Raw genomic sequence first — 23630 nt, forward strand, 5'->3', positions numbered from 1 at the left:
TGTAGTGCCGCGCCCATTCCTTAGCGGCGCTAAGATGGTGGACTGTTTACCTCTACTTCTACCTTGATCCTTATAACCTTTTTCCTTTCTTATTCCTTCCCAAAATTGAATCGTTTTCGTAGTTGACGCTGCGCCATAGTTATTTATTTTTGTCAAGTTTCAGCTAACCACTATACAATATTGCCACGGTCGAGGTATTCCTTTATTGACCTCTACTTCCCGTCTGTCTCCGCATCTGCGCAAGAAACGCCGACGAGTAGAACCCATCACTTTCCACAGGCGTCTGCTAAGGCCTCCTTGATGCATGTGTCGAAGATGGCGCATTTTTGCGTACGCATTTCCTCTGCACGCCCCTCTTTCGACGAATGTCGGCGTTTGTTGAAGATTGGGTATTCGCGGGTTGCATGGGTGTCAGGGTGCCTTCGCTAGAGCTGCGCGGCCCTTGAGGTAAAAGGCTCGCAAGGGAGATGTTGCATAAAATTGAGCATAAATAAATGAATTAATTGTCAAGAGACAAAGATGACGTGACCTTGTGATCTCGTTACAGCATTCCTATCGCGCTGTGTGCAAACTGCCCATCGTGGCAGGTAATAATAATGAATGGTTGCGAGAGCTTGCTCGAGGAGAGCAGCGTAGCTGTTACGAGCCCAACCTGTGGCTTTGTTTGAAGCAGCCACCCGCCCGTCCAGGGAGGAGGAGGAGGATAAACTTTATTTCCGTCGACAAATGTATCTGACGGTGTGGGGTTACAGCCCCATCAAGTGGCCATGAGCCCGTGGCGTTCGGCGACTTCTAGGGCTCTTGTCACAACTCAGATCTGTGTGTCCGAGTCGGAACTGAGCAATGCGGCCTCCCGCTGGTCTGGATTCGAGAGCTGCAAGCCTCGAGGGGGGGAGTCCCGAGGGCAAGCCCAGAGTATGTGGGATAGAGTGGCATGTTGGCCACACAGTTGACAGGAAGGGGAGTAGACCCCAGGGTATATGCGGGCATATATCGCGGGGTTGGGGAAAGTGTTCGTTTGGAGTTGCCTCCACGCAACTTCTTGGGGTTTGGTGAGAGAACTATGTGCGGGGGGATATAGAAGTCTACCTAAGCGGTAGTGCATGGTTATGTCATGAAATGTAACCATACGTTCTCTCGCCGTCAGCAGGACGGGCGACACCACATCCCGGTCGACGAATCCTCGGGCATAATTGTGGGCCGCCTCGTTCCCTTGATGCGATGAGTGCGCAGGGACCCAGATCAATTGGATCGGGCGGAGTTGAAGTTTGGTGGAGTGGAGGAGAGAGAGGGTGACAGGGGAGACCCGGCCTTTGGCGAAATTACGAATCGCAGATTAAGAGTCGCTGAGGATGGTTTCTGCAGAGGTGGAGACCATCGCCAAGGCTATGGCCGCCTCCTCGGCCTCTTCAGGTGATCTGACGGGAATGGAGCACGCAACTAGCGGCCGTCCACAGTAGTTTACAACCGCAAGCGAAAAAGCTTCGCGGTCGGGGTATTCGGCGGCGTCGACATAGACTGCTGTGTGATGTGTTAAATACTTTTTGTGCAGAGACTTAGCCCTGTGCTTGCGGCGAGCGACATGATACTCTGGGTGCATATTTTTAGGAAGAGGGGTAACGATAAGGTTACTGTGGATATGGTGTGGAAGCTGGACCCTGTCGGGTGCGGTTGTTTCGATGCATATTCCAAGCTTGTCGAGTATGTGACGTCCCGTGGAGGTGTGAGTGAGACGCTCGTACTGAGAAGTGAGATGAGCTTCCGAGAGCTCCGTCACAGTGTTGTAGACCCCTAATTCCGGTAGTTTATACGTGGGGGTCCGGTGGGGGAGATGAAGAGCCGCCTTGTATGCCTGTCGAATAAGGCAGTCAACGCGGTCCTGTTCCTGGCAGCTAAGGTAGAGGTAAGGGAGGTTATATGTGAGGCGACTGATAACAAACGCCTGAACAAGACGTCGGAGGTCGGCCTCTCGCATGCCTCTATGTTTATTAGCAATGCGACGAATTAGACGAATGGTCTGCGATACAGAGACTGTAAGTTTAGCTAGAGTGTCGGTGTTTTTCCGATTGCTCTGGATGAGGAGCCCCAATACCCTAATGGTGGATACTTCGCGTATGGGCTGACCACTAGCAGTAATGCAGATGGGAGGATGGCCGTGGAGGCCGGGTTGACCTCGGATGTGCAGCAGCTCGGACTTCTGAGGGGAGCACGAGAGGTCGGCTGCGGCTACATGGCGCTCAATGACATCGACCGCTTGTTGAAGTGCGGATTCGACCTCAGCATCGTTGCCTGTTGAAACCCAGAGGGTAATGTCGTCTGCGTATAAGGTATGGGATAGCCGGGGGATAGCGTCTAATTTAGAAGGTAGCGTGAGCAAGGCGACATTGAAAAGAAATGGGGAGAGAACAGATCCCTGGGATGTACCATTGCTACCGAGGTTTATAGGGTCTGAGAGGAGAGAGCCAAAGCTAAGTTCAGCTGTACGACCAGAGAGGAAAGTACGTATATACTCGTAGGTACGGTGACCTGGATTTAATAGGGAGAGGTTAGTGAGAATAGCTCCGTGCGAGACGCTGTCAAATGCTTTAGTTAAATCAAGCCCTAGAATAGCCTTTGTGCCCGCTCTGGTAGAGGGGCACAGTATCTCTCGTGAGAGCTGGAGCATAATGTCTTGCGTAGAGAGATTTGAGCGGAAACCAATCATGGTGTGAGGTAGGAGATGGTTATCTTCAACGTAATTATTGAGACGGTTGAGAATGACGTGCTCCATTAGTTTCCCAGCACAGGAAGTGAGGGAGATGGGGCGGAGGTTTTCGAGAGCTAGTTGTTTGTCTGGCTTCGGTATGAAAGTCACGCGTGCATGTTTCCATGCTGCGGGGATTTTACCCTCTCTCCAACAATCATTCATAAAGGCAGTGAGGGCCTCAATGGACGGGTCATCTAAATTACGGAGAGTTTTGTTGGAAATGCCGTCCGGTCCCGGGGCAGAGTTAGGACGGAGCTGAGTGAGAGCGAATCTTAGCTCAGCTTCCGAAATCTCCTGATCGAGGGCAGGGTTGGCACCGCCCATGTAGGGGGGGAGAAGGTCCGGGGAAGTAGTATTGAGATAGCGCACACGAAGTTCATCGAGAAGATCCTGGTCTGAGCCGGGGTGTTGATGGACTATGCGGGAAATGCTGTCTCGTTGGGATGTTTCGCAACCGTCTGGGTCTAAAAGGTAACGGAGAAGGTGCCAGGTGCGAGTTAGCCCGAACTGTCCACGCTTGTTGTCACAAACTTGACCCCATTGCTGGGTAGTCAGTGCGATAGTGTGCGCCTCAATCTGTTTGTCTATCTGAGCTACTCTATGCCGAAGCGTTCTATTGTGGCGCTGTTTTTTCCAACGGTTTTGCAGGCTTTCGCGGGCCTGCCATAGGTGGAGGAGACGGCTGTCTGTATTGAATTGATCAGCCGTGATAGGTGACTCTTGAGTAGTAGCAGAGACATCTGCCTGCAGTTTGGAGATCCACTCGTCCAGGTTATTAATCCGGGTAGGGGCGTTCTGAGCACGTAGGGAACGAAACTTGTCCCAATCCGTGATTAGGGTCGGGCGACCTCTCCGGCGGAACGGGGACATGCTGAGGGTGGTCGCGAGGAGATAGTGGTCGCTGCCGAGGGTATTCCCAGTGTTGAGCCACTGATCGAACCGTACGTTTTTGCAGAATGTCAGATCAGGTGAAGTGTCAACAGACACGCTGTTTCCTACGCGGGTGGGGGTGTGAGGGTCAGTAACAAGGGTGAAGCCCAGCTCCTGTGCTCGCAACCACAGAGTGTTACCCTTTCGGTTGGCGGTGCGGTAACCCCAAGCGGGGTGGTGTGCATTGAAATCTCCTACAATGAGGAGACCGGAATGGTGCGCGAGCCTGTTGACCCGGGAAAGAAGGGTGGTGAAGTCGCGTCTTCTGTCTTTTGGAGGGCTATAAAGGTTAAGAATGAAGAGGCTTTGTTCGCCCCTTTTACGAGGGAGTAGTTCGAGCAAGACGCAGTCTACCCAAACGTCGTCTAAGGAGTGTTGGACGGCCGTCAGGTTGCGTTGAACCAAAATAGCTGTGTCGGGAGTGGTGACATCTAGGGGGGAGTATGGTTTATAGCCAGGTAGTTTCACTGGGGCCATGAGTTTCCTGAAGGGCGATGATATCAGGGGGGATGTCGGAATTTTGGACATACTGCTGCAGGTTGCCTCGCTTGCGGCGAAACCCCCTGCAGTTCCATTGCCACACATTAAGTAGGTGGCGGGGCGCCATGGTGAAGTGTGGGTGAAGCTAAGATGGGTTGGGTGGTGGGAGCGTGCGGCAAGCGACCGTATGGTTTACCGCGCGTCGTGTGGAGGGCGGCCGTTGCGTCTCCCCTAGCTTCAAGGCCTGTGACGCGTGTTTGGATCTGTTGCATGAGGATTTTAAGTTGTTGTTGGATTTCCTGCTGCATTTGTTGTTGGAACTGGAGCATTTGCTGTTGGATTTGATGGGAGAACTCAGCAAGTTTCGCTTCGAGCTTAGCATCAATTTTAGCCTCTAATTTTTCCTCTAGGCGAGCCTCAAAATCCTCGAGGTCGGCAAAATTAACATAGCGTTCTGAGCGGGAGGTAGCTTTCCGCTTAGAGGGAGGACTAGAGGTAGTATCTTTGGGTTGCGGGGGAGTAGATGAGGGCGCCTGAGGTGAGATGGTAGGAACAGGTTGATGTGGTAGAGTGGCATTTGTTTGAGGTGGTGGATCCGGTGCAAAGGGTGGACGCTTTAAAGAAGCGTTTTCTTGATGGAGTCTATGATTGCTAGCTTTAAGGGCTGTTACCTCGTCGCGCAGGGCTTGCAGCTCTGAATCACGAGACTGAGATTGCTGAGAGTGAGAAGCCGCAGCTGCTCAGCTCACCTGGCTTTTCGTGGAGGGCTCTCGGTGAGGAGACGACTTGGAGTCCAGGGGTGGGAAGGACTGGGAGCGATTCCGGCTGGAGCGCCGGTAAGAGGAGGAGGAGCGGTTAGAATCCATTTTGGCCGAGGTGTTTCCAGACCCTTGGCGACGGGTCCGGGATCGGGAACGATGGGAGGTGGAGGCACTGTCTGAGTCAGCTTGTAGCTGGCGTTTCAGTACGGCAGCAGGCACTTTGTAGCGGCGTTTACATTTGGAGGAACCGGTCTGGTGAGGACCAGAACAAACTATACAAGTGGGGGTGCATTCATGGGTTTCGTCAGGGTCGCAAACTCCGCAGTGAGGACACTTGGAGAGCTTGGGATGATGGGGAACACACGGGACACGCACAGGGAACACACGGGACGGAAAGTAAACGACGCAGACAAGTGCTACAAGCGCACAAGCGCACAAGCAGACAAGCGCAGACAAGAATAGCGCTTGTCTGCGTCGTTTACTCTCCGTCCCGTGCGTTCCCTGTGCGCTATTTTTTACATCATGAACGTTATCCAACTTGCCCAACTTTCCGCTTTGCTGAGAGCTTGGGAGACGGGCAAACGTCCTCTCGGTGTCCCGTTTTGCGACAGTTAAGGCAGGCTTCCACTTTGTTCTTGAAGATGTAGCAGCGCACAGCACTTCCTGCGTAAGAGACTTGGCGGGGGACCTTTGTCCCTGCGAAAGTGATGACAATAGATTGGGTCTTGCCTAAACGGCGGGCGTAGAGAATGCAGTGTTCTGGATTCTGGGGTATCAAGTACTCCATGATTTCCTCCTGGGTCTCATCCACGTATTGGTGGTGAATGATACCTCGGACGTATGCGCCTGGTGGGGCCAAATAGGTGGCAACTGGGTAGCTTGTCGGACCCAGGATGATTTCCTGTAGCTTCGTGTAAGTGATGGCGCGGTCCCGGTTCGGGGTGCTAAAGGTGAGGGTGTTGTGAACTAAATTCACCCGAAGGCGGCCCTCTGCGGTATCGGAGTAAGTCAAATGAAGGCTTGAGGTGATTGCTCTGCGAAGAGCGTTCTCGCCCCAGGCACGCAGATTGAGGCCCCCGCGAGGGCGAATGATGACTTTAAAGTCTTCAAGAGGGAGACGTGGCAGTGACGGTGCACCTCGAGGTAGCTTACGTGACGTGGAGGGAGGTAGCTTCTGGGACGCGGTATGCTGGGCGGACGCGGAAGGCGTCTCCGTCAGCGGTGGCTTGGGAGTGCGTTTCGATGAAGAAGCGGTGAGGCCGCGTTCGTAGCAGCGGGCTACGTAGGTCCAGTCCGTGGGTATATAATCTTGAGGGGCTAGATCCTCCCCCTCCACGGTGACGATGTCCATGCTTGGCGAAGCACTCGGCCCGGCTGCGAAGCAGAGCCTATCGCCAGCGGCGGTAGGCTTAGCGAGGCTGGCGCTGGGCTCGGTGGAAACAAGTGTCCATGCAGGTCACAAAAACGGAGTGCCGGTCCCGAAATTGGGCTGGGCAGGTGCCGAGCACCTTCGTGAACTTCGGGAGACACAATAAAAGTCGGCGGAAGGTCAAAAGTCGGTCAAGATAGGAGAAATGGCCGGAGCCCATACGCACACGCGTCTGCACACCAGGCCAGGAACGCCGACCCGCCCGTCCAGGGAAGCAGCGCTTGGCCGCCCAGCATTGAATCAGGGGTGCTATTAGGACTTCGCATGACTTGTGAGTGTAAAATAAAGAATGCGCGTCTCTGCGAAGTAATATGCAAAGTGCAGCCCAGGCCACAGAAGGAACCCATTACCGCAATCGCGCCAGACGCTTAAGGTGGGGCTTGAGTGGCCCCTGAAGTTAAGAAAGCCCACGATCTGAATCTTCGCCGCGCCATGGTTTATTCTATAACTATAATCAGAAATGTATGAGAATATCACAATAAATTGAAAAACATAGCAGGATATAATTCACGGCGTTTCATCTGGAGAACCAGCTTTTTTCGAGTGCACTACGGCATTCTAAACACGCAGCTTTTAAAGCATGCGTGAGGTACTTCAATACTGTAAAGCACGAATGCAAACAATGGAGGGGGAGGATCAAAAAGATGTGAAAGGAAAAAGGGAATGGGTGAAAGCTTGAAAAGGTGAAAAATGCATTGGTAAATTGGTTTTTTGAGGAAAGGAAATGGCGCAGTATATCTGTTTCACATATCTCGGCGGACACCTGAACCGCGCTGTAAGGGAAGGGAGGAAGGTGGGAGTGAAAGATGAAAGAGAGAAAGAGGTGCCGTACTGGAGGTCTCCGGAATAATTTCTAGTACCTGGGGATATTTAACGTGCACTGATCCCAAAACGTGTATGCAGGTGTTCGGAAGGAGCTAAGGACAGAAAGTAATCACCACCTCACGGCTTTCTTAGAAAGACAGGGGAGTGACCCTAATTTGTCTTTTCTTAGTTTGTGCACCCTGCATCTCCTGTTCTGTTGTCAAATTGCTTGTTGATCAGTAGAATGAGTCCTGATTCATGGGCTACGCTCGGAAATTAGATATCAGTTTTTATCCTTAAGATATGCCCTGGATGGCTGTCTTGCCTTCATTATGCTCATCACTGTAATATTCCATATGTAAATCACCAAGTACGTTAGGTAATTCTTAACTGACTCAGTCCTTGGATGGCTGTCTCGCCTTCATTATGCTCATCACTGTAATATTCCATACGTAAATCACCATGTACGTAAATCAACATGTGCTCCTTGGTTTCCGTGGCTGTTGGCTTCTCTCGCATGTACGTTAGGTAATTCTTAACTGACTCGGTCTGATGTTTATAAGGTGAATTCTTGTATTTTTTTATCCCTGCTTATAAGATGTCCGCACTTGTGCTTGCTGAACTCTATGCTGTGCGCTGCTCCTAGTTAAACATATGAAATGAATTCCTGAATTTCTTTATTCCGGCTTAATCGATGTGCACACTTCTTCTTGCGTGTCTTTGCTCTATGCTGTGCGTTGCGCCTAGTTAAATATTGAAATATAAGGAAGTTCTCTTGCTTCGGGCTATTTTTTTCTGAAATAATTTTACTAGGTTTGAGAGTTCTTTCTTCCAAAGCCGCAGAGTCGGAACAAATGTTTCTAGCAGCGATCGTGTCACGCAATTATATTCTTGTGTCACCCCTGACTTACAGTTTGGTCTTGGGCTAGTTAGTCAATAGTAAACGTGGCAGAGAACTGCCGCCTGGAAGCGCTGTTCTCTTCTCTGTTCTATGCCGCACCAACACATTCATCAGCCAGTTTACTTTTCACCTAAGTTAACTTATTTAGTTTTTCTTACTCCAGGAAAACTAATATAGCACGAGGGAGTAATTAAAGATTATCAACGACTGCACGTGTGCCGATGGTTCCAGCAACGTACAGTAGAAGCGGAATAGCATTTTCTGTGCTGTTATTGACGAAAATTCCAGCTGCAGGATTCTTAGAATGAACAATGAAGCATTTGTCCGCAATTTTGGTCCGGTGATTTTGAGGACAGAAATGATTGTATTCGTTCAGAGTAAGTAGCAAATCCACCACAGAGCTCCGCTAGGAAATTATAAAATTTCACAACTGCAGCTTGAATGGCAGTCAGCCACCCTCACTTGGGATGCCTTTAAACTTATTACCCTCATAGCTTCCAGTAGAACATCACCAGACGTACAACACATAGTGTTTGCACATCCCTGATATTATTGTGAAGCAGTCAGTCCTCCCCAATGAAAAGATATTCGGTAGTACGCGCCATGGGGAAAACCGAAATTTCTTTTTTCTGAGCACCACCTGACAGTTGACACTGCAGTGCAATGAGCAAATAGTAAGATGAAAGCCTTTAGTGACTCATACTCGCGACCATGACTCTGTCGGCCGTCCGTCCGTCCGTTACATCAGAAGTGAAAGTCATAATTAGTCTATAATAGTCACAAGTCCTGACTAGCTAGTCATTAACCAAGAAAAAATCTTGTGCACGGAGAGAATCGACCTAACATCCTTCCTTTTTAAAGCCGAGCGTGCTAACCACTATGCTACGCCAAGTTCCTACCATCACATATGCAGTTCTCCTAGTCTAGCGTAACGACGTTGGAGACCGTTGCGGTAATGGCTTTTGCCTCATCACACTTCGGATCACCAAAGGGCCCCATCGAAAAATTTAGATGAAATTACCCGCTATAAGTGCGCTGCAACTCTGCTGGAGGGTGGCGAGATCGCTCTTTCCAAACGCATACAAAATATTTCGACGAGAGCCTTCATGGACAAGAAAGCGCGAAAAAAGGAGGAAAATTCTGCCATTGTTTTGTAAGCCGATGACTTGCAGAATTTTTATAAGATGGCCTCCCTTGTAAGGGGTCTTGTGAGGTGTAGCATTTGCCAGCCCGAGAAAAGCACTGTAAACCCTCGGCATAGAATTCGAGGCCCTCCCGGTTCACGCTCATTCTATAACATTTTTGTTATTGACATTTTCGAATGAAAAGTGCGGGTCTGTCTCCTTCGTATTGTAGATGGCCATCCAAAAAATTACCGCTGCCTCGTGGATGGACAACCAGACCATCGGCGTCGCTGTCGAGAAGCTGAAGAACGTGCGCACCGTGCTGTGGCCGACCGAAAAGTACATCACAGTGGAAGGCATCGAGGAGGCCTACGCCAACTTCAGCGAGAATGCCTCCTCATTCGCGCACCTCTGGATTGACGCCCGATGCAACATCCATACCCTCTTCGGCTCCGAGGCGGGAGTCCAGGAGCAGCGGCTCCGTCTGAGCAGCGCTCAGCCGTACATCGAATACGTGCCGGTGCTGAATGAGCTGGCATTGTCGCTGGGCGCCCTGGCACCGCCCCTTTTCTACCCGGATGGCACCAACGCCATGATACACGGCGGTCTCGGCTACTTTTATGCCCGGGAACTGGTCGGATCGGTGGACCGCGAGGGTGTCAAAGTAAGGACGCGAAGAAGTGGCGCTCGAACGAAGAGCGCCTTATGAGTAGAGGACAATATAGATAACAGCTTTTATCGCGTAACCAGTGGTATGAGAATGAAAAACTAGGTAGGCTATAGGAAGTACAGCCCGCCCTGAGCAAGTAATTGACAGCCTGCCTTTTACTTCAGCATTATCCTTAGATCACTAAAGTTTCGGGCGATCCACAGAGAACGGAAAAAAGCGTTGAAATACCTCGGTGGTGGAACGGGCTAACAGTTCGCTCTGGTCGTTACTGCGCGATGCGCACTGATTCAAAGTAACGTTCCTTCTTAGAAGGCGTGTGCTTTTTCCCGTGCACGACAAGACACTGGTGTGAACGAATTGTTGTCCAACTGGCTATGCTCAAGAACCGGTGCAATGTCAGTGCAAGATTGTTGACATGGCATTGCGGAGAGACCTTAATAAAGTCGGATATAGACAACGAAGAGAATTTATTCCGTCCAGCTTTGGTAAAGCTAAAACTGGGGCGAAAATGTGAGGTTACAAGTGAGAGAAATTAAAAATTGGTGCACTTCTCTCGTATATGCATGTTTCTAATCTGGGCGCATAGCCACGAGAAGAAACGGCTTGCAATTCTTTTTTCGATTTTTTGCTTTTGCTACAATAGTAATAGTTTCTCTCGACTGTGATGCCAAGGTTCATAGATTTCAAGTGACATGGAACGCTGTTTCCATTATCATAGGCGGGGCTTACCGAACGCAAGCGAGAAAACAAGTAATTAGGTGAAAAATGTTACAAAACGGTGACTGCGCTGACCACCCCAGGCAAACTCTGATCGATAACGTTCCCTCGAGCAACATCCTTGTTCTCCACTTCTCTATTCTCCGCATGGTGTACTTCACCGCATTGTGTAGTCACCTCACGTAAATCGTGATTTTTTTCATATTAATGTGCCTCCTGTATGCGCGCTGTCATTCGTAGCGCTTGTTGTTTGCCCTAACCAAATGTGATTACGCTTTACTTCTTCGGAGTTGGTGCTCTGTTAAGCCCAAATAATTTTTCTTCGCCACGCGCGTAGACGTTTGACGTGCACTCTCCGTCAAAAGTGTATGCACCAAGTGGCTTGATTTGCTTCTGAGGCCTGCTGCATGCCACGTTATGCATTCTCAACGACCGTAACCTCTCGAAAGAGGAATGGCATCGCGTCGTCAATCCCGCCGCATTTGCACTCTAGATATACTATGGAGCCCCGCTTAACTGCTTACAAGCAGACTCCTTGGAATGTGTACTTTTGACGGGGAGAGTGCCTCTATAACCAGGAAATTAGTGGATGAAGCCATGGCTTTTCGTCCATGTGCATTGCATGTAAGCTACGAAACTAACGGCAACTGACAATTTTACTTGTGGACTACCGCACTCGTCCTGCATAAACACGTCACCCATCTGCATCTACTCGGAAGAACTACTTTGTAATATTGTGTTGTAATTGAAGCGGCTTCTTAGGCATCGTTGTGGCGTTGAACTGAATGTCATTGTAAGTTTATGGTTATCTTATATATGCGCGTCAGTTTCTTTTATATCCACCTGCATCAGTTGTGCTACATTTCGCAACTAAAATGGCATTTTCTAGTGTCCCGTTCATTATGTCTTTCATAGTGTTGCACCAAATTAGTGAAGTCGTCGAGCTCATATGTAATTTTCCAGGTGAACCCACTGGGCTACATTGTACCCTCTTGGCTAAGCGAGGCCGTCAAACCTAGATTCCGGCAACGTGAACGGGGCTGTCTACGCTATAACGCCAGCGTATTCCCTGAAGTACCGGCGATGGAGGTTGCGTTCGCAGCCTTTCAGCAACACGCCGAAAAGAATGAACTCCAGCTCTCTGATGTAAGTGGCCGAAAAATCTTTTCTGGTCACTCACTGTAAATTGGCTCTCATTTTTACCTTGCTAGCAGGAGTGTGAAAAGTAGGTAAAGCAGACTCATTTGAAAGAGCTAGACAAACATCCGCCCTTGGATAGTTAATTTCGAAAATGATAATGAAATTATTCGCTATGTGGCGTAAGGTCGCAATATAACCATCGCCAATCGCAGTGAATTTCTCTTCTTCGATATTTTAAGAATAATGTAGCGATAAACTGGCGTAACCGAGATAAAAGCACTTACGGGAGGGGGGGTAGAGTGTTTATAATGGGTTACCTTGAGGCCACCGAAAAAAACGACCTTGAAATCTTCCTTTGACATATGCACCTTCCAGAAACCCTTTGATTTATCACGCGGCCACCAACCGTCATCTAAAAGACCCTTTCAGAACATTCCAGTGCTTGGGCTTACTTTCTTCGAAGAATTTTTTTTGAATAAGTTGCGAAACTATAAGCATCGAAATAGTCCTTTAATCCTCCAGTACACCAGTCCTAGAGGTTTATTTCCTTTCAGATTTCTTCTTTTAATTCATTTTATAGCACTGTATGAAGCTCTGTGACTCACTGTCGATTTACGCTCATCCATATAGCATCAATAAGGCAGACCTCTAAGTCGTTATTGCGCTCGGCTGCTGTCCCGAAAGACGCGCGTTCGATCCCGGCCGCAGCGGTCGAATTTCGATGGAGGCAAAATTCCAATGTCCCGTGCGCTGTCCAATGTCAGTGCATGTTAAGGAGACCGAGGTGGACGAAATTTCTGGAGTCTTGCTCTACGGCGTACCTCACAGCCTGGGTCGCTTTGAGACAATAAGCCCCATAAACGTTAAACAAGATTACCTCTGCGTTACACAATGCAAGATCTGTATCATGGCTGCAGTTTTGGTGCCGATAAAGTCATCTGAGGTTGCTCCTCCATGGGGACGAGAGCTCTTGCCATGATGCCTATGTAAGGCTTTTTGACTCGAATGCCATCCTTGAGGCGCCTGTGGACAATGCCGTAAAACTCACATCGCAGGCTACCCTCTGGGTAGTATTCATGCTGCTAACGAGGCGCATACATGAACACGGAAAGCAGTAGGCACGCCATATTTCTTGAGCTCCTTCACCATGTCCCTCTTGAGGCAGTGGTATCCTGGTCTCCACAGAATATGTTCTCCTGGTCACGACTCTCTGCTTAGCTTTGCCACCAGCAATCGCACTCGATGTGTCAGTGGCATCATATCTTTTCGCATGCCGTTGGCAAAATCTATGGCTGTCATATTTTACCACGCAAAAGGTTTGTACTACAATCTTGAAATTGTTCATTGCCTTTAGGCGACGCCGGTCATTGCCAGATTATCCCTTATGTTAGCGGAAAGTGTATTTCGGTTGACTCCTCCGCTGGAGTAAAATTGTAGAACGCGGGAAGGTCATCTTGACTACTTCCGCAGGTTCTTACAGAGCTAGCCAGTCGTTAAAATACAAACGTGAATTGGAGCAGACTTTTTATTAATTAGTTGGCCGAGAATGTTTACTGCAAAAATGCAAAACCTGTGCAGCATGTCAACAAACATCAATTTAAGTTGTTTCAATGTTCCATGAGCGTGAATTAAAGTCTCGAAGATTTTAAGGCGAAAGCCTTTAATGTCTCATCGGTGTAAGCAGCAGTTGTCGACAGAAATTTCACGCTTTTCAGTTGGTCGAAACGGTCGTGACGTCACAGTGCGCCAATTTTAAACGGGGCCAATTGTACTTTGGCTAGTAACCATGCAACCAATTGAAGGGATCATATAGTGATGCTCCAAGTAAGTGGGACTGAGCTTAGTTAATTGCTTAATTACCCAATTAGCCTAATTAACTTTTATAGTCAGGCCATATAAATAAATAAAACCGAGTAAGAAATTGGTCGAGCTCGGGAATCGAACCCCGGTCTTCGGAGTGCGAGACGAGCATGCTACCACTCCGCCATGCCAGCTTTTTTTTTCTTTATTGCCTGGGTTTGGCGCATGACATTGCACAACAAAAATACACATAACGCTATATACATACGACACTGTCGTGGGCAGCCAGCACGAGACTGGCTTCGTCAGCTTAAAATTCCCGCAACATACACAACGGCTCTAGTCTTGAGAGCCACTCGGGAGGCTCCGCAGCTGCTTTTTGGATTGCAAGAAACCAGTCCATGCTTTCCCGAAAATAAATTCGGGCCGGTCGTGCGTCTTTGTCACAATGGTAGCCTGCCATTCTGGAACGCCATATACAGTGGAGGCCCAAGAGCATTATGAGATCAAAAGGTGCCCCATCCTCATTATCAGTGCTTAAATAGCAAATTCCGTGCGCGTCAAGTGGTAGCTCTTTCTTTATGGTCCTTTGTAACACGTCCCAAAAATAAACCCCTTCACAGCTATGCAAAAAAAACATGGTCTATTGTTTCAGGCAGTTTACAAATTAAGCAGTTCGATCCCCGCGGAAAAAAAAAATTCTTTCCCTCTAGAAACTTTTAACTGGTAACGTCCCGGTGTGCAACTTAAAAAAGAAAGTCTTTACTCCTGGTGGCACCTGCATTTTCTTCACCCTTTTTAAAACATCCCCTCCCGGGCCTCCACTGTACAAGGCCCTGTACATTGGGTCTGGGAAAACAATATCACAAAGATCATTGTACAACTTTTTCCTTTCACTTTTCCACAAATAATCGGTGGAAAAACGTGCCGAAAGAAACCGAACGCTTGCTACAATCCCTTTGTAGTAACGAAAAGTTCCACCAGAGAGCTCTTCTGTAGATACCACAAACTCCGGCAGCAATCGCCGCAGCTTCACTTGGCACACAGTGCGCAAGAACGGGTCTGTGACGTTCGATGGTTTGGAATGAACAAACGTGCGTCTAGTGAATACGGTGTCTTCGCTCACTGCCATCCTCCTCCCTTCCCTTCCGGCGAGGTTTAGCTCTCCACCGAGATATGAGAGAGAAATACATTTCCTTTCCTCAAAAACCAATTTACCGACGAGCGAGGCGTAGAACTGAATGTGCGATGGCGTTCTGTGGACTCCATGGCAGCGTTGCAAGACGCTCTCGCGTTCCACTATAAGAGGCGAAGCTTAACATCTTAGCCACACATCAGTGACCGGACTTTAGGTCAAAAAAGTGCACCCCCCACCCCCTGAATTTTGACGGGTGTCCACCGAGATATGTGAGACAGTTACTGCGTAATTTTCTTTCCTCAAATACAATTTTCATTTTCTTCATTACGGGCCATCTTTGTCTTTCTTCTTTCACTCCCACTCTCCCTTCCTCTACGGTGCGGTTCAGGTGTCCACCAAGATGACAGAGAATTACTGCGCCATTTTCTTTCCTCAAAAAACCGTTGCGTTCAAACGGCAAGGCATCGCGCCGAACGGGTGGTGGCGTTCCGTGGGCTCCCTCGCAACGCTACAACACGCTGTCGCGTTCCACTCTTAAAGGCGAAGCTTAAACGTCATTAATTAGCAGTTAATTACTATTCAGGCATTAATCAGCAATTAGCCATTAATTAGTGATTTGTCATCACTTAGTAATTAGTACTCAATTACATGTGACGCCAACAGTGCTACAGAAGCAGTGAAAGTGGTGCGTAAAACGCTTTCGCCTCTACGAGTCAAAGTGCCCCCTGAATTTTTAAAACTGCCGAGTGACTACGATCTCTGTCACCGCATTATGAGCCGCCTGAGTCAAACCGATGCGCACAAAATTCTTCCACAAGTCAGATATTTGGAAATTGCCGCCTCTGACGCGTTTCTGTGCAATTGATTAAACAATAAAACCATTGTTTTTCCTTGCAGCAGTGGCTCCAGTGTTTGTAGGTTCCTGAGATAGCTTCAAGCATCTACCTGCGTAATATCTGCCTCGTAGCCGACTGAAGTTGTTGCAAACTCAGCTGGTGGTCGTTCACCTCAAAATCTGCTTGTGTTTCCTCCGAGCTTAGTTTCACATGTGTAACAACTTGCAACTGCCCTGCAATCTCGCTCGCAGGAGCTGAGCGAAGCCAAGGTGTTCTTCATCACTGCCTGCCTTACTAGCTGCGCCACGGAAGAGAAGAACAACCTTTACGGCGGCGACTGCAATAAGGCGATGATGAACTTTGCGCCCTTCGCTCAAGCCTTCCAGTGCCCCGCGGGCTCCAGGATGAACCCTGGGAAACAGTGCACTTTTTTCGACTGACCCCTGCTTGCAGCCAATCAGTGCACGGATGGTTCTACTGAACCGCACATAGATTGCGCTATTTTAGTATTGATAAGTTATTGCGCCTCTGAGGTTTTTTTTTTTGCAATGTCATTTGTAAGATTCTTCACTTCTCCTCTGTTAGAGCTCTGCATACAAATCCATTCTAATCTTCCTGAAAGCATAAATAGTTTTTTTAAAAGGGCTCCTCCATTATAAGCAAAATGAAACTGTTTAACCAAAGAAAACGAAAAATTAACGTCACATTGTTTAAAGCTCGCTATGCGGTGCAAAATGTGCTTATACTGAGCAGTTTTGTGCATAACCTCTCGGTAGCTCGGAAACAACGTTAACTCATATAAGCGGAGCTTAGGTGTGAATAGGATTTCTGTGTTCTTGATTCCTTTTACGGGATTGACTCCGCGTTCTGTGCATAACGACTGCCCTAGTCAGTGTGAATATCGCTGCGGAACTGTGAATCTGCACATACCAGCGGCAAGGACCTGCTCATTGCTGAAGCTTTTTTATAGATTCACTTACTTGTCCGGAAGGAGATCCCGAGGACTGCGTCACGTATACAGGAATTTTGCGGGTTATATTATACTTTGTGCTTGCGTTTCCTCATTCGTAGCAGGAGCGATCGCGTCTAAAGGACTTCGAAACCTAAACCTTTCTACCACAGTGCATGACTAACTGAACTGTTCCCTGTGCTGCGGAACGTTGAAGGATTCAAAACGAAGTTTTTGAACAGTGTGCCCGCTTTTCTAAACTGAACTCTCGCGGCGAGTTGTCAAATTTGAACTTTCTTCGATCTGCTGTGCTCAGGTAGGCTACTTGCATACGCGCTTATCTCCTGTGCCGTCAGATAAAATGATGTATATACGCCATATTTCGACCAGAAGAGATGAACTTCATTAGAAAGAAAATTGGTTTGTTCACCCACTCTTAAGCCATACTGATGCGATTTTATATTTGTATTGCACACGCGCAGTGGATAATAAAGCCCAAAAGCGTTTCATGCTGTTGGACAAATGTAAAAATTATATTTATTGCTCTTTCACCTCCTGCATTAAGGAAGCTGCCATATAAAAATACCCCGCCGCGGTGGTCCAGTGCCTACGGCGCTCGGCTGCTGATCCGAAAGACGCGGGTTCGATCCCGGCCGCGGCGTCTGAATTTCGACGAAGGCGAAATTCTAGAGGCCCCTGTACTGTGCAATGTCAATGCACGTTAAAGAACCCCAGGTGGTCGAAATTTCCGAAGCTCTTCACTACGGCGTCCCTCATAGCCTGAGTTGCTTTGGGACGTTAAACCCCAATAATCCATATAAAACCATATAAAAATATACCCAGTTGCGTGCTGTTGCACGACAGCTCTATTTATTAGCGGAGTTTCTCACAGTGGGAGCACAAAAATGAAGGAAACAGTTTCTAGAAGTGACTTGCTCGCCGCCTTGTGCATGAAAAATTTTCACTCAGGAGATAACTGCAAAGCATGATCACTGAGATAGACAGGCAGAACAGAAAGGTGGGTCTAAGTATTAGCATGCAGAAAAACAGTATTATTCAAGACTATCGCAAGAGAACCGAAGAAATAACTGGAAGACGAATAGGGTGGAGCATATAAGACAAGTTCTCTCAGATCATGAATGGCGGTTCGCTCATGTACGCCAAGCGAAAATTATGCAATACTTTTATCTTACAGGAACTCAAGTATGGGGCAGAAAATTTTTTTCTCTCTCTCTCCCTTTCATCCAAACTCTTATCCCTTCTCAGTCCATGCTCTACTTGAGGTAGAATTCACCAGTGCTGCCTACGCCAGCCGACTGCTCCTTCCCCAACTTGTACATCTGTAACAAGATGTCACCAACACAATACAGAGCAAACTGCCCCTGGTGCGGCGACACACCCACACTATACCACATCACATGGGAGTGCGAACGAAATAAAGCATTCCAGCAACACGAATTCCCGAGTGCGGAGCAATGGGAGAGCCGGCTCACCAGCAGCGAGCTCGCGGCCCAAAGGGCCTTAGTGCGGCACGCTACTGATGCAGCGCGACTCAGTGGAGCCCTGGACTAGGGGCCCAACCTTGCTGAAGAGAAGCCTCAAGTCGCCGGCGCCACGAAAGACGACGGAGGCTTCGAATCCGCGAATCTCTTAAAAGATCTCAATAAAAGTTTTCTACTACTACTACTACTACCAGTGCTGCTCTCCCGCGTGCTTTACTTTTGCCTTTATTATGTACAGGTGAATAGCAACCTCTCCCTCCCGATTCTTGGCCGATCCCCCGGTGTGGGTATGTGCTTGGTTTGGTTTGGTTGGGGTTTAACGTCCCAAAGCAACTCAGGCTATGAAGGACGCCGTAGTAAAGGGCTCCGGAAATTTTGACCACCTGGGGTTCTTTAACGTGCACTGACATCGCACGGTACACGGGCCTCTAGAATTTCTCTTCATCGAAATTCGGCCGCCGCGGCCGGGATCGAACCCGCGTCTTTTGGGTCAGCAGCCGAGCGCCGTAACCACTGAGCCACCGCGGCGGGGCTATAACTTCATGAGGTTTCCGGTGTGATTTCGCCCGTCGCCACGAATTTCCGGACGGCGTAACAGTGGACGAGAGCCTCTTCCGCGGCTGCTGTTCTAGGCTAGGCTTCTTTGTCGCAGTGCGGTCGTATTGCTGGGATATGCTTCTTTCGCGCAGTTTTTTCCCTTCCCATCTCCAGCACCTTCGAAAGCCAAGAAGCGAAGAATATCGTACAGTACCCAGCATTTAGTGCGATCAAACCTTCAGAGGGCCCTTGAACACTCGGTCTCGGGGTAACCTGTGCCCGCGGAAGAAGTTTCGCTTCTTAATAACACTGCTAGCCTATACACATATATATATCGTGATCCACGGCTACTACGGTGACCGGGCACCAAATGCTGCAGTGACAAGGCACCAATGGCGTCAGGTGTGGGCGCACACCTGCAACTGTGCTTACGGTGCATTCACACCAAAGACCTTTGCCGCGATCCGCCGTGGACCAGACGTAAGATAACATGCTGCTTCCGCTCCACGAGCTCCGTTCCTAGCCCGCGGGCGGAGAAATACCACCTGCTCATCTAATCCGCGTTCACATTTGCAGAGACAGGTAAACGGATGGCTAGTCTAGAATGTATTTCACCATCCTCATTTAATTAACATGGTGGACCAGGCGCTAAACTCGGGGACCGGAAGTGGGACGTCGCGTGATGCTGGTCAACGCCTGAATCCATATTAAACGGATCAAAGTACCAGAATGGTAATCTTCGATTCCGGAGTGCGACACAAACTTGGTTTGTATACACGGACACAGCCACGGCTCACCAAGCATTCATTCCAGCAATGGCGTTACGCTGTATAATAGTGGAAGAAGCGCAGATCAGACTACATGTTTTTGTTAAATTCTTAGCCAATGTCTACAAACAGCCTGCGTAGCTGGCAGATGGTCCGTTTTGTTGTCATAATTAGAGCCGAATGCCGAAATGATGCGCCTCATGTTCACAGGAGTGTTGTATCCTTAATATTAACATAGTGTTTTACCCGTAGGTAACAATACTATTCAGACATCTTTTGTGATTACTTTTAGAAGAGAAACTACAAAGTAAAGATCCCTCAGGCCTGCTGCATTGACCATCGCTCTCAACCTGCGTATACAAGTTATTGTACGCAGGCTTTGCCTGCAACGCAGCTCGTTCGTGCACCATTGTTTTAGCAGAAAAAACTGAGCGGTGTAAAGAAAAGTCATCATATTGTCGCGCCACTCTTTTATCTCTGTCTTGTTCGTGACATTGTGACAATACGTGTTCCATTGCTACTGGATGCTTGAGTTTTGTGTATACTGTATACAGGGTATGTCCTGAAAGTAATGAGACAAGTTGCTGTATGGCACGTGCACGCGCTTGATCAGGAAACCGCTTTTTGGAGAACGAGGAGGAACCTTTAGCTTCACAATGGAAAGACCTCATTTGGCTTCCAGCAGATCAAGTAGTGGACTTGTTCAAATGTGTACCCCTCTTTCGTCGCTGCGTCGAGGAAACCATGGAACAGCGCGACGCGGTGAAGCTTTGCAATAAACTGAATAAATCACCTACTGAGATATTTGACAGCACGTGGTAATGATGCAATGTCCAGACCGCAAGGGTTCCAATGGGACAGAACATTTACAAATGGCCGTGAAGACGTTCAGGGCCACACTGTCAAGGTCACCGTCCATAACCGCCATCGACGGGCGCCTGGACCGTTGCTCGTCGTAAACGTCGTCAGACCGTTTCTAAATACTTTGTGCCATTAGAACACGCGACCTGGACACCGCATCGTTACGACATGCTGTCTTGATTACGTTGATTGACTCGGTAGGTGACTTACTTCGCTTATTGCAAAGCATCACCGCGTAGCGCTCTTCCAAAGTTCGCTCCATGGTTTCCTCGACGCAGCGACTAAACATGGCACATGCTCGAAGGCGTCCACTCGTTTCGCCTGCTTGCAGCCAACTATGCTCGTCGCATTGTGAAGCTGAAGGCTCCCCCTCCTTTCTCTAAAAGCTATTTCTCAATCTAGTGCATGCTCGCGTCATGCCGCGACTCGTCTCATTACTTTCAGGACACACCCTGTACTCTGGCGTGATTTCAAAGCGGTAACTTAGGCTTGACCTACTGCGAACAGCCTGCTCTGGCGCAGCTAAATTTGGCAAGAAGCCCGACAGCGATACATTAGCTTAGCTAACCGAAGGGCTCTTATACCCTTCACCATCATTTTTATTGTGGTCAATGCCACTTACCCGCGGTACGTTTGCGGAGCGGGCGAGGTCTCCTTAACCTCAAACTACTTTCTGTGGTCAATGCCACCACCACGGCGCAAAAATTTAATTTTCTCTTCAATCATAAAAGAACGCGATAACCTGTGAATTGCGGTAGGCTGCACGCGTGCATATTTCAGAAATACGAGACACACATTCACTGAGCTCATGCTTACCGAGCCGACGGACAGCTCTACCTACCACCACTCTCCTCGCGTGATAATTACCATAGCGGCAAGGCAGCTTGACGTCGTCGATAAACAACCAATGTAAAAAAAAATCCGAAGTGCAATTAAGAGAGGAAGCTTCGTGAAGAAGGTTCAGTTTTCTATTGAGTCTACGGGCGTTTCTGACCAAGTACCTGAGAGCTGTTTATGCTGTACCGCGCCGTGTTGCCTCGAACGGACCCAGAGCTCTAGTGCAGACCAGTTATTTGTTGTACAGGGAGAAAAGTGCCCGCTCATAAGTATTCGTCTGCTCCGAGTTCGCACAGCATGCACTATCTGTGGGCGATAGCGATTCACAGCCGAGAGTGACAGCTGTTTACAGGGTATTTCTGCGCGATGTATATCGGCAACGCGAGCTGAAGACTCTCAGGAGGTATGTGATGCACATTGGAGTCTGGAGTTGTTCATCGGATTGGTGGCATTTGGCTTAGTGCGGAAGTTGTGTAGGCAGCCGATCCCGAAGTTTTTGTACTGACATTATGGGTTCCAGCAGTTGAAATAATGTTTTTTTTTTCTATTATAAACCTCATGCAGCAGAGAATTAGCATCAGTAATGCTGTGGTAACGTGCATGCCAACTGATTTTACTATATTCTGATACCTGTTATCTGAGCGCGTGCAGCTATGTTAGGGAGGCCACCGGGTATACATTCTAGACGCGCTAGTGTGCGCTAGTGTGAGCTAGTTTGCGTGAGCTCGGACCCCACTCTAATTCAGGTCGTCTTGAGAAACAGCTATCCAACGTCTACACTGGTTTTCTTGCATCAGCTCCGCGTCCTGCTTTCCTACCACGAAGCCATCGCTTACCTGCCTTCATCGCGGACTACTCTCTTCGCTCATCAGTTGTGATGGGGCCGGAGAATGACTTCCGAAATATTATATCTGATTCATGGAAATGCCTGATTCATGGAAATGCTGAGAGCTTAGCACAGATTGTTGCGCAAGTGTAAGACAGCAAACTTACCATCATTTGGTCTAAGGGGTGATACGCTTGAGAAAACTGCGAACTGTTAGGCCGAGGATTTTGAGTACCTCGTTTATAAGGATATTGTTTTCTGCTCTTGGCCGTCTCCTGTGGCGGCCCGTTTATATCCGCGCTCGCTACCCAATCCAAAGGTCCTGCGCTCGCATCTTCGTATGTTCATGTTTGTTTATACGTGTTTGCTTGGTGTGCTTGTCTTCTACCTTGTGACCAGTGTTGTAGAATGATATCCTACCCTTAGTTACGCCAGAAACCAAGCTTCGTTTGTGTTTTTCTCTAAACACCTGCTTCCAGTGATTAATGGTTCTGTCTCATTATCTGAGATTGAGAGACAGTCTGCAGGCAGTCCCGAAAAGTACTATAGGGGTCGGCAGGCTTGTTTGTCCACAAATGGACGAAACGCTCACCCCCCCCTTTTCGGTATTTTTTTCTGGAGTACAGAAAGAATCCTGCGAATTTGTGAGAACCTGGTAATTGCTTACGATGCCCTGTACCTGGTAAGGCATCCGCAATTATTTATCACAAATTTGAAGCTTTGTTTCTCACCGGAAAAGAACAAAATATCGATAAGTTTATGTGCACATTTATGACCTGAGTAGATGAATTCAATTGTTTTTCTTCTCGGGTGCTAGTAAGGCTGGGAATTTACACATGCGCTGTCAAATGTCTCCTAACATGTTCCATTTGCTTGAATGTTGTCCGTTCCTCATGGAAGGCGATATTTGTTGTATTAATTCCAGATATAGAATGAGAAACCAAAATGTTCGTGGTGTGACAGTGTTGCATTCGATCTGCAGTCTGCGAGCAAGATATAGTACGACAGCGCGTTATACTCAGGACAATTAGCGCTATTATATCACAAAATAAGTGCCAGATGGCTCAATTCATACGTCTGTAATTATTTTTCAGAAGAATGCACTATAAATCCAGCTCGAAAATTATAGTGAGCCTTTGATATCAGAATTAAATGCATTCCTTTCTGGAAAACACTTTTCTATTCTGACAATTCGTTTCCATGAAGTTCTTGAAGTGGTCTCTAGTAACCAGTTCGGGTCGTCAAAGTTGGGGCCACACAAAAATCGGGTTTGGGTGTGTTTTGTCCCACACAAGGACCGAAAAACATCACGCCCAAATAGTTTGATGAAGTAACTTTTATTTTGAACAGATCCATTGGGAAGAAAATTTTGCCATGCTTTTTTGGGATTTCTCTGAGTGATTGGAGTCCTATAATTATTGTGGCTTATTTTGTCTAGCTTTTACTTTGGCGAGTGACATTTTTTGTTCTTGTTAAGTCAACCTCCAATCTTTTCGGAGACTGCTGCACTACATGAGATTGTAATTATTTCCAAGAAATAAAGCATCCGTTTCCACAGGGTTTCTTATTTTAGCCTATTTTTTAATTTATATGTGAATGAGTCTTCTCTCACTAGATCAAGCAGGCCGGAATCTTGGAAGAACGCTAATGCCATACTAATTCATGGAAAATAAGGCGGATATCAGTTTAAAAATGCTGGGCGATCAGCTTACTGCTGGCTGTTCACAAGAATTTACACAATTAATCGCTAATTATTTTAGAAAAACCTTAGGCTTGAGTGAAACAAATAAATATGCAAATGTGGAAAATATAACGACTATCTCTATATAGGCTTTACAGATTACGGTAAACGATCCGACTCTTGAAATTTCAGGA

At 48.0% G+C, this 23630-nt stretch overlaps 1 protein-coding gene across 1 annotated transcript in view; it reads left to right on the forward strand.

Annotated features, from left to right (window-relative positions):
- Positions 1-15916, forward strand: part of LOC149324775 (membrane metallo-endopeptidase-like 1) — a 30971-nt gene extending 15055 nt beyond the window's left edge. Inside the window, exons 4-6 of the mRNA XM_089565278.1 lie at positions 9408-9839; positions 11526-11708; positions 15728-15916. Of these exons, the coding sequence (XP_089421404.1) occupies positions 9408-9839; positions 11526-11708; positions 15728-15916 (804 nt within the window). The remainder of the gene's footprint in view (positions 1-9407; positions 9840-11525; positions 11709-15727) is intronic.
- Positions 15917-23630: the final 7714 nt, after the last annotated feature.

The sequence above is a fragment of the Amblyomma mixtum genome, unplaced genomic scaffold (genome assembly GCF_055824585.1).
Source record: "Amblyomma mixtum isolate Tamu unplaced genomic scaffold, ASM5582458v1 scaffold_18, whole genome shotgun sequence".
NCBI classification, from domain to species: domain Eukaryota; kingdom Metazoa; phylum Arthropoda; class Arachnida; order Ixodida; family Ixodidae; genus Amblyomma; species Amblyomma mixtum.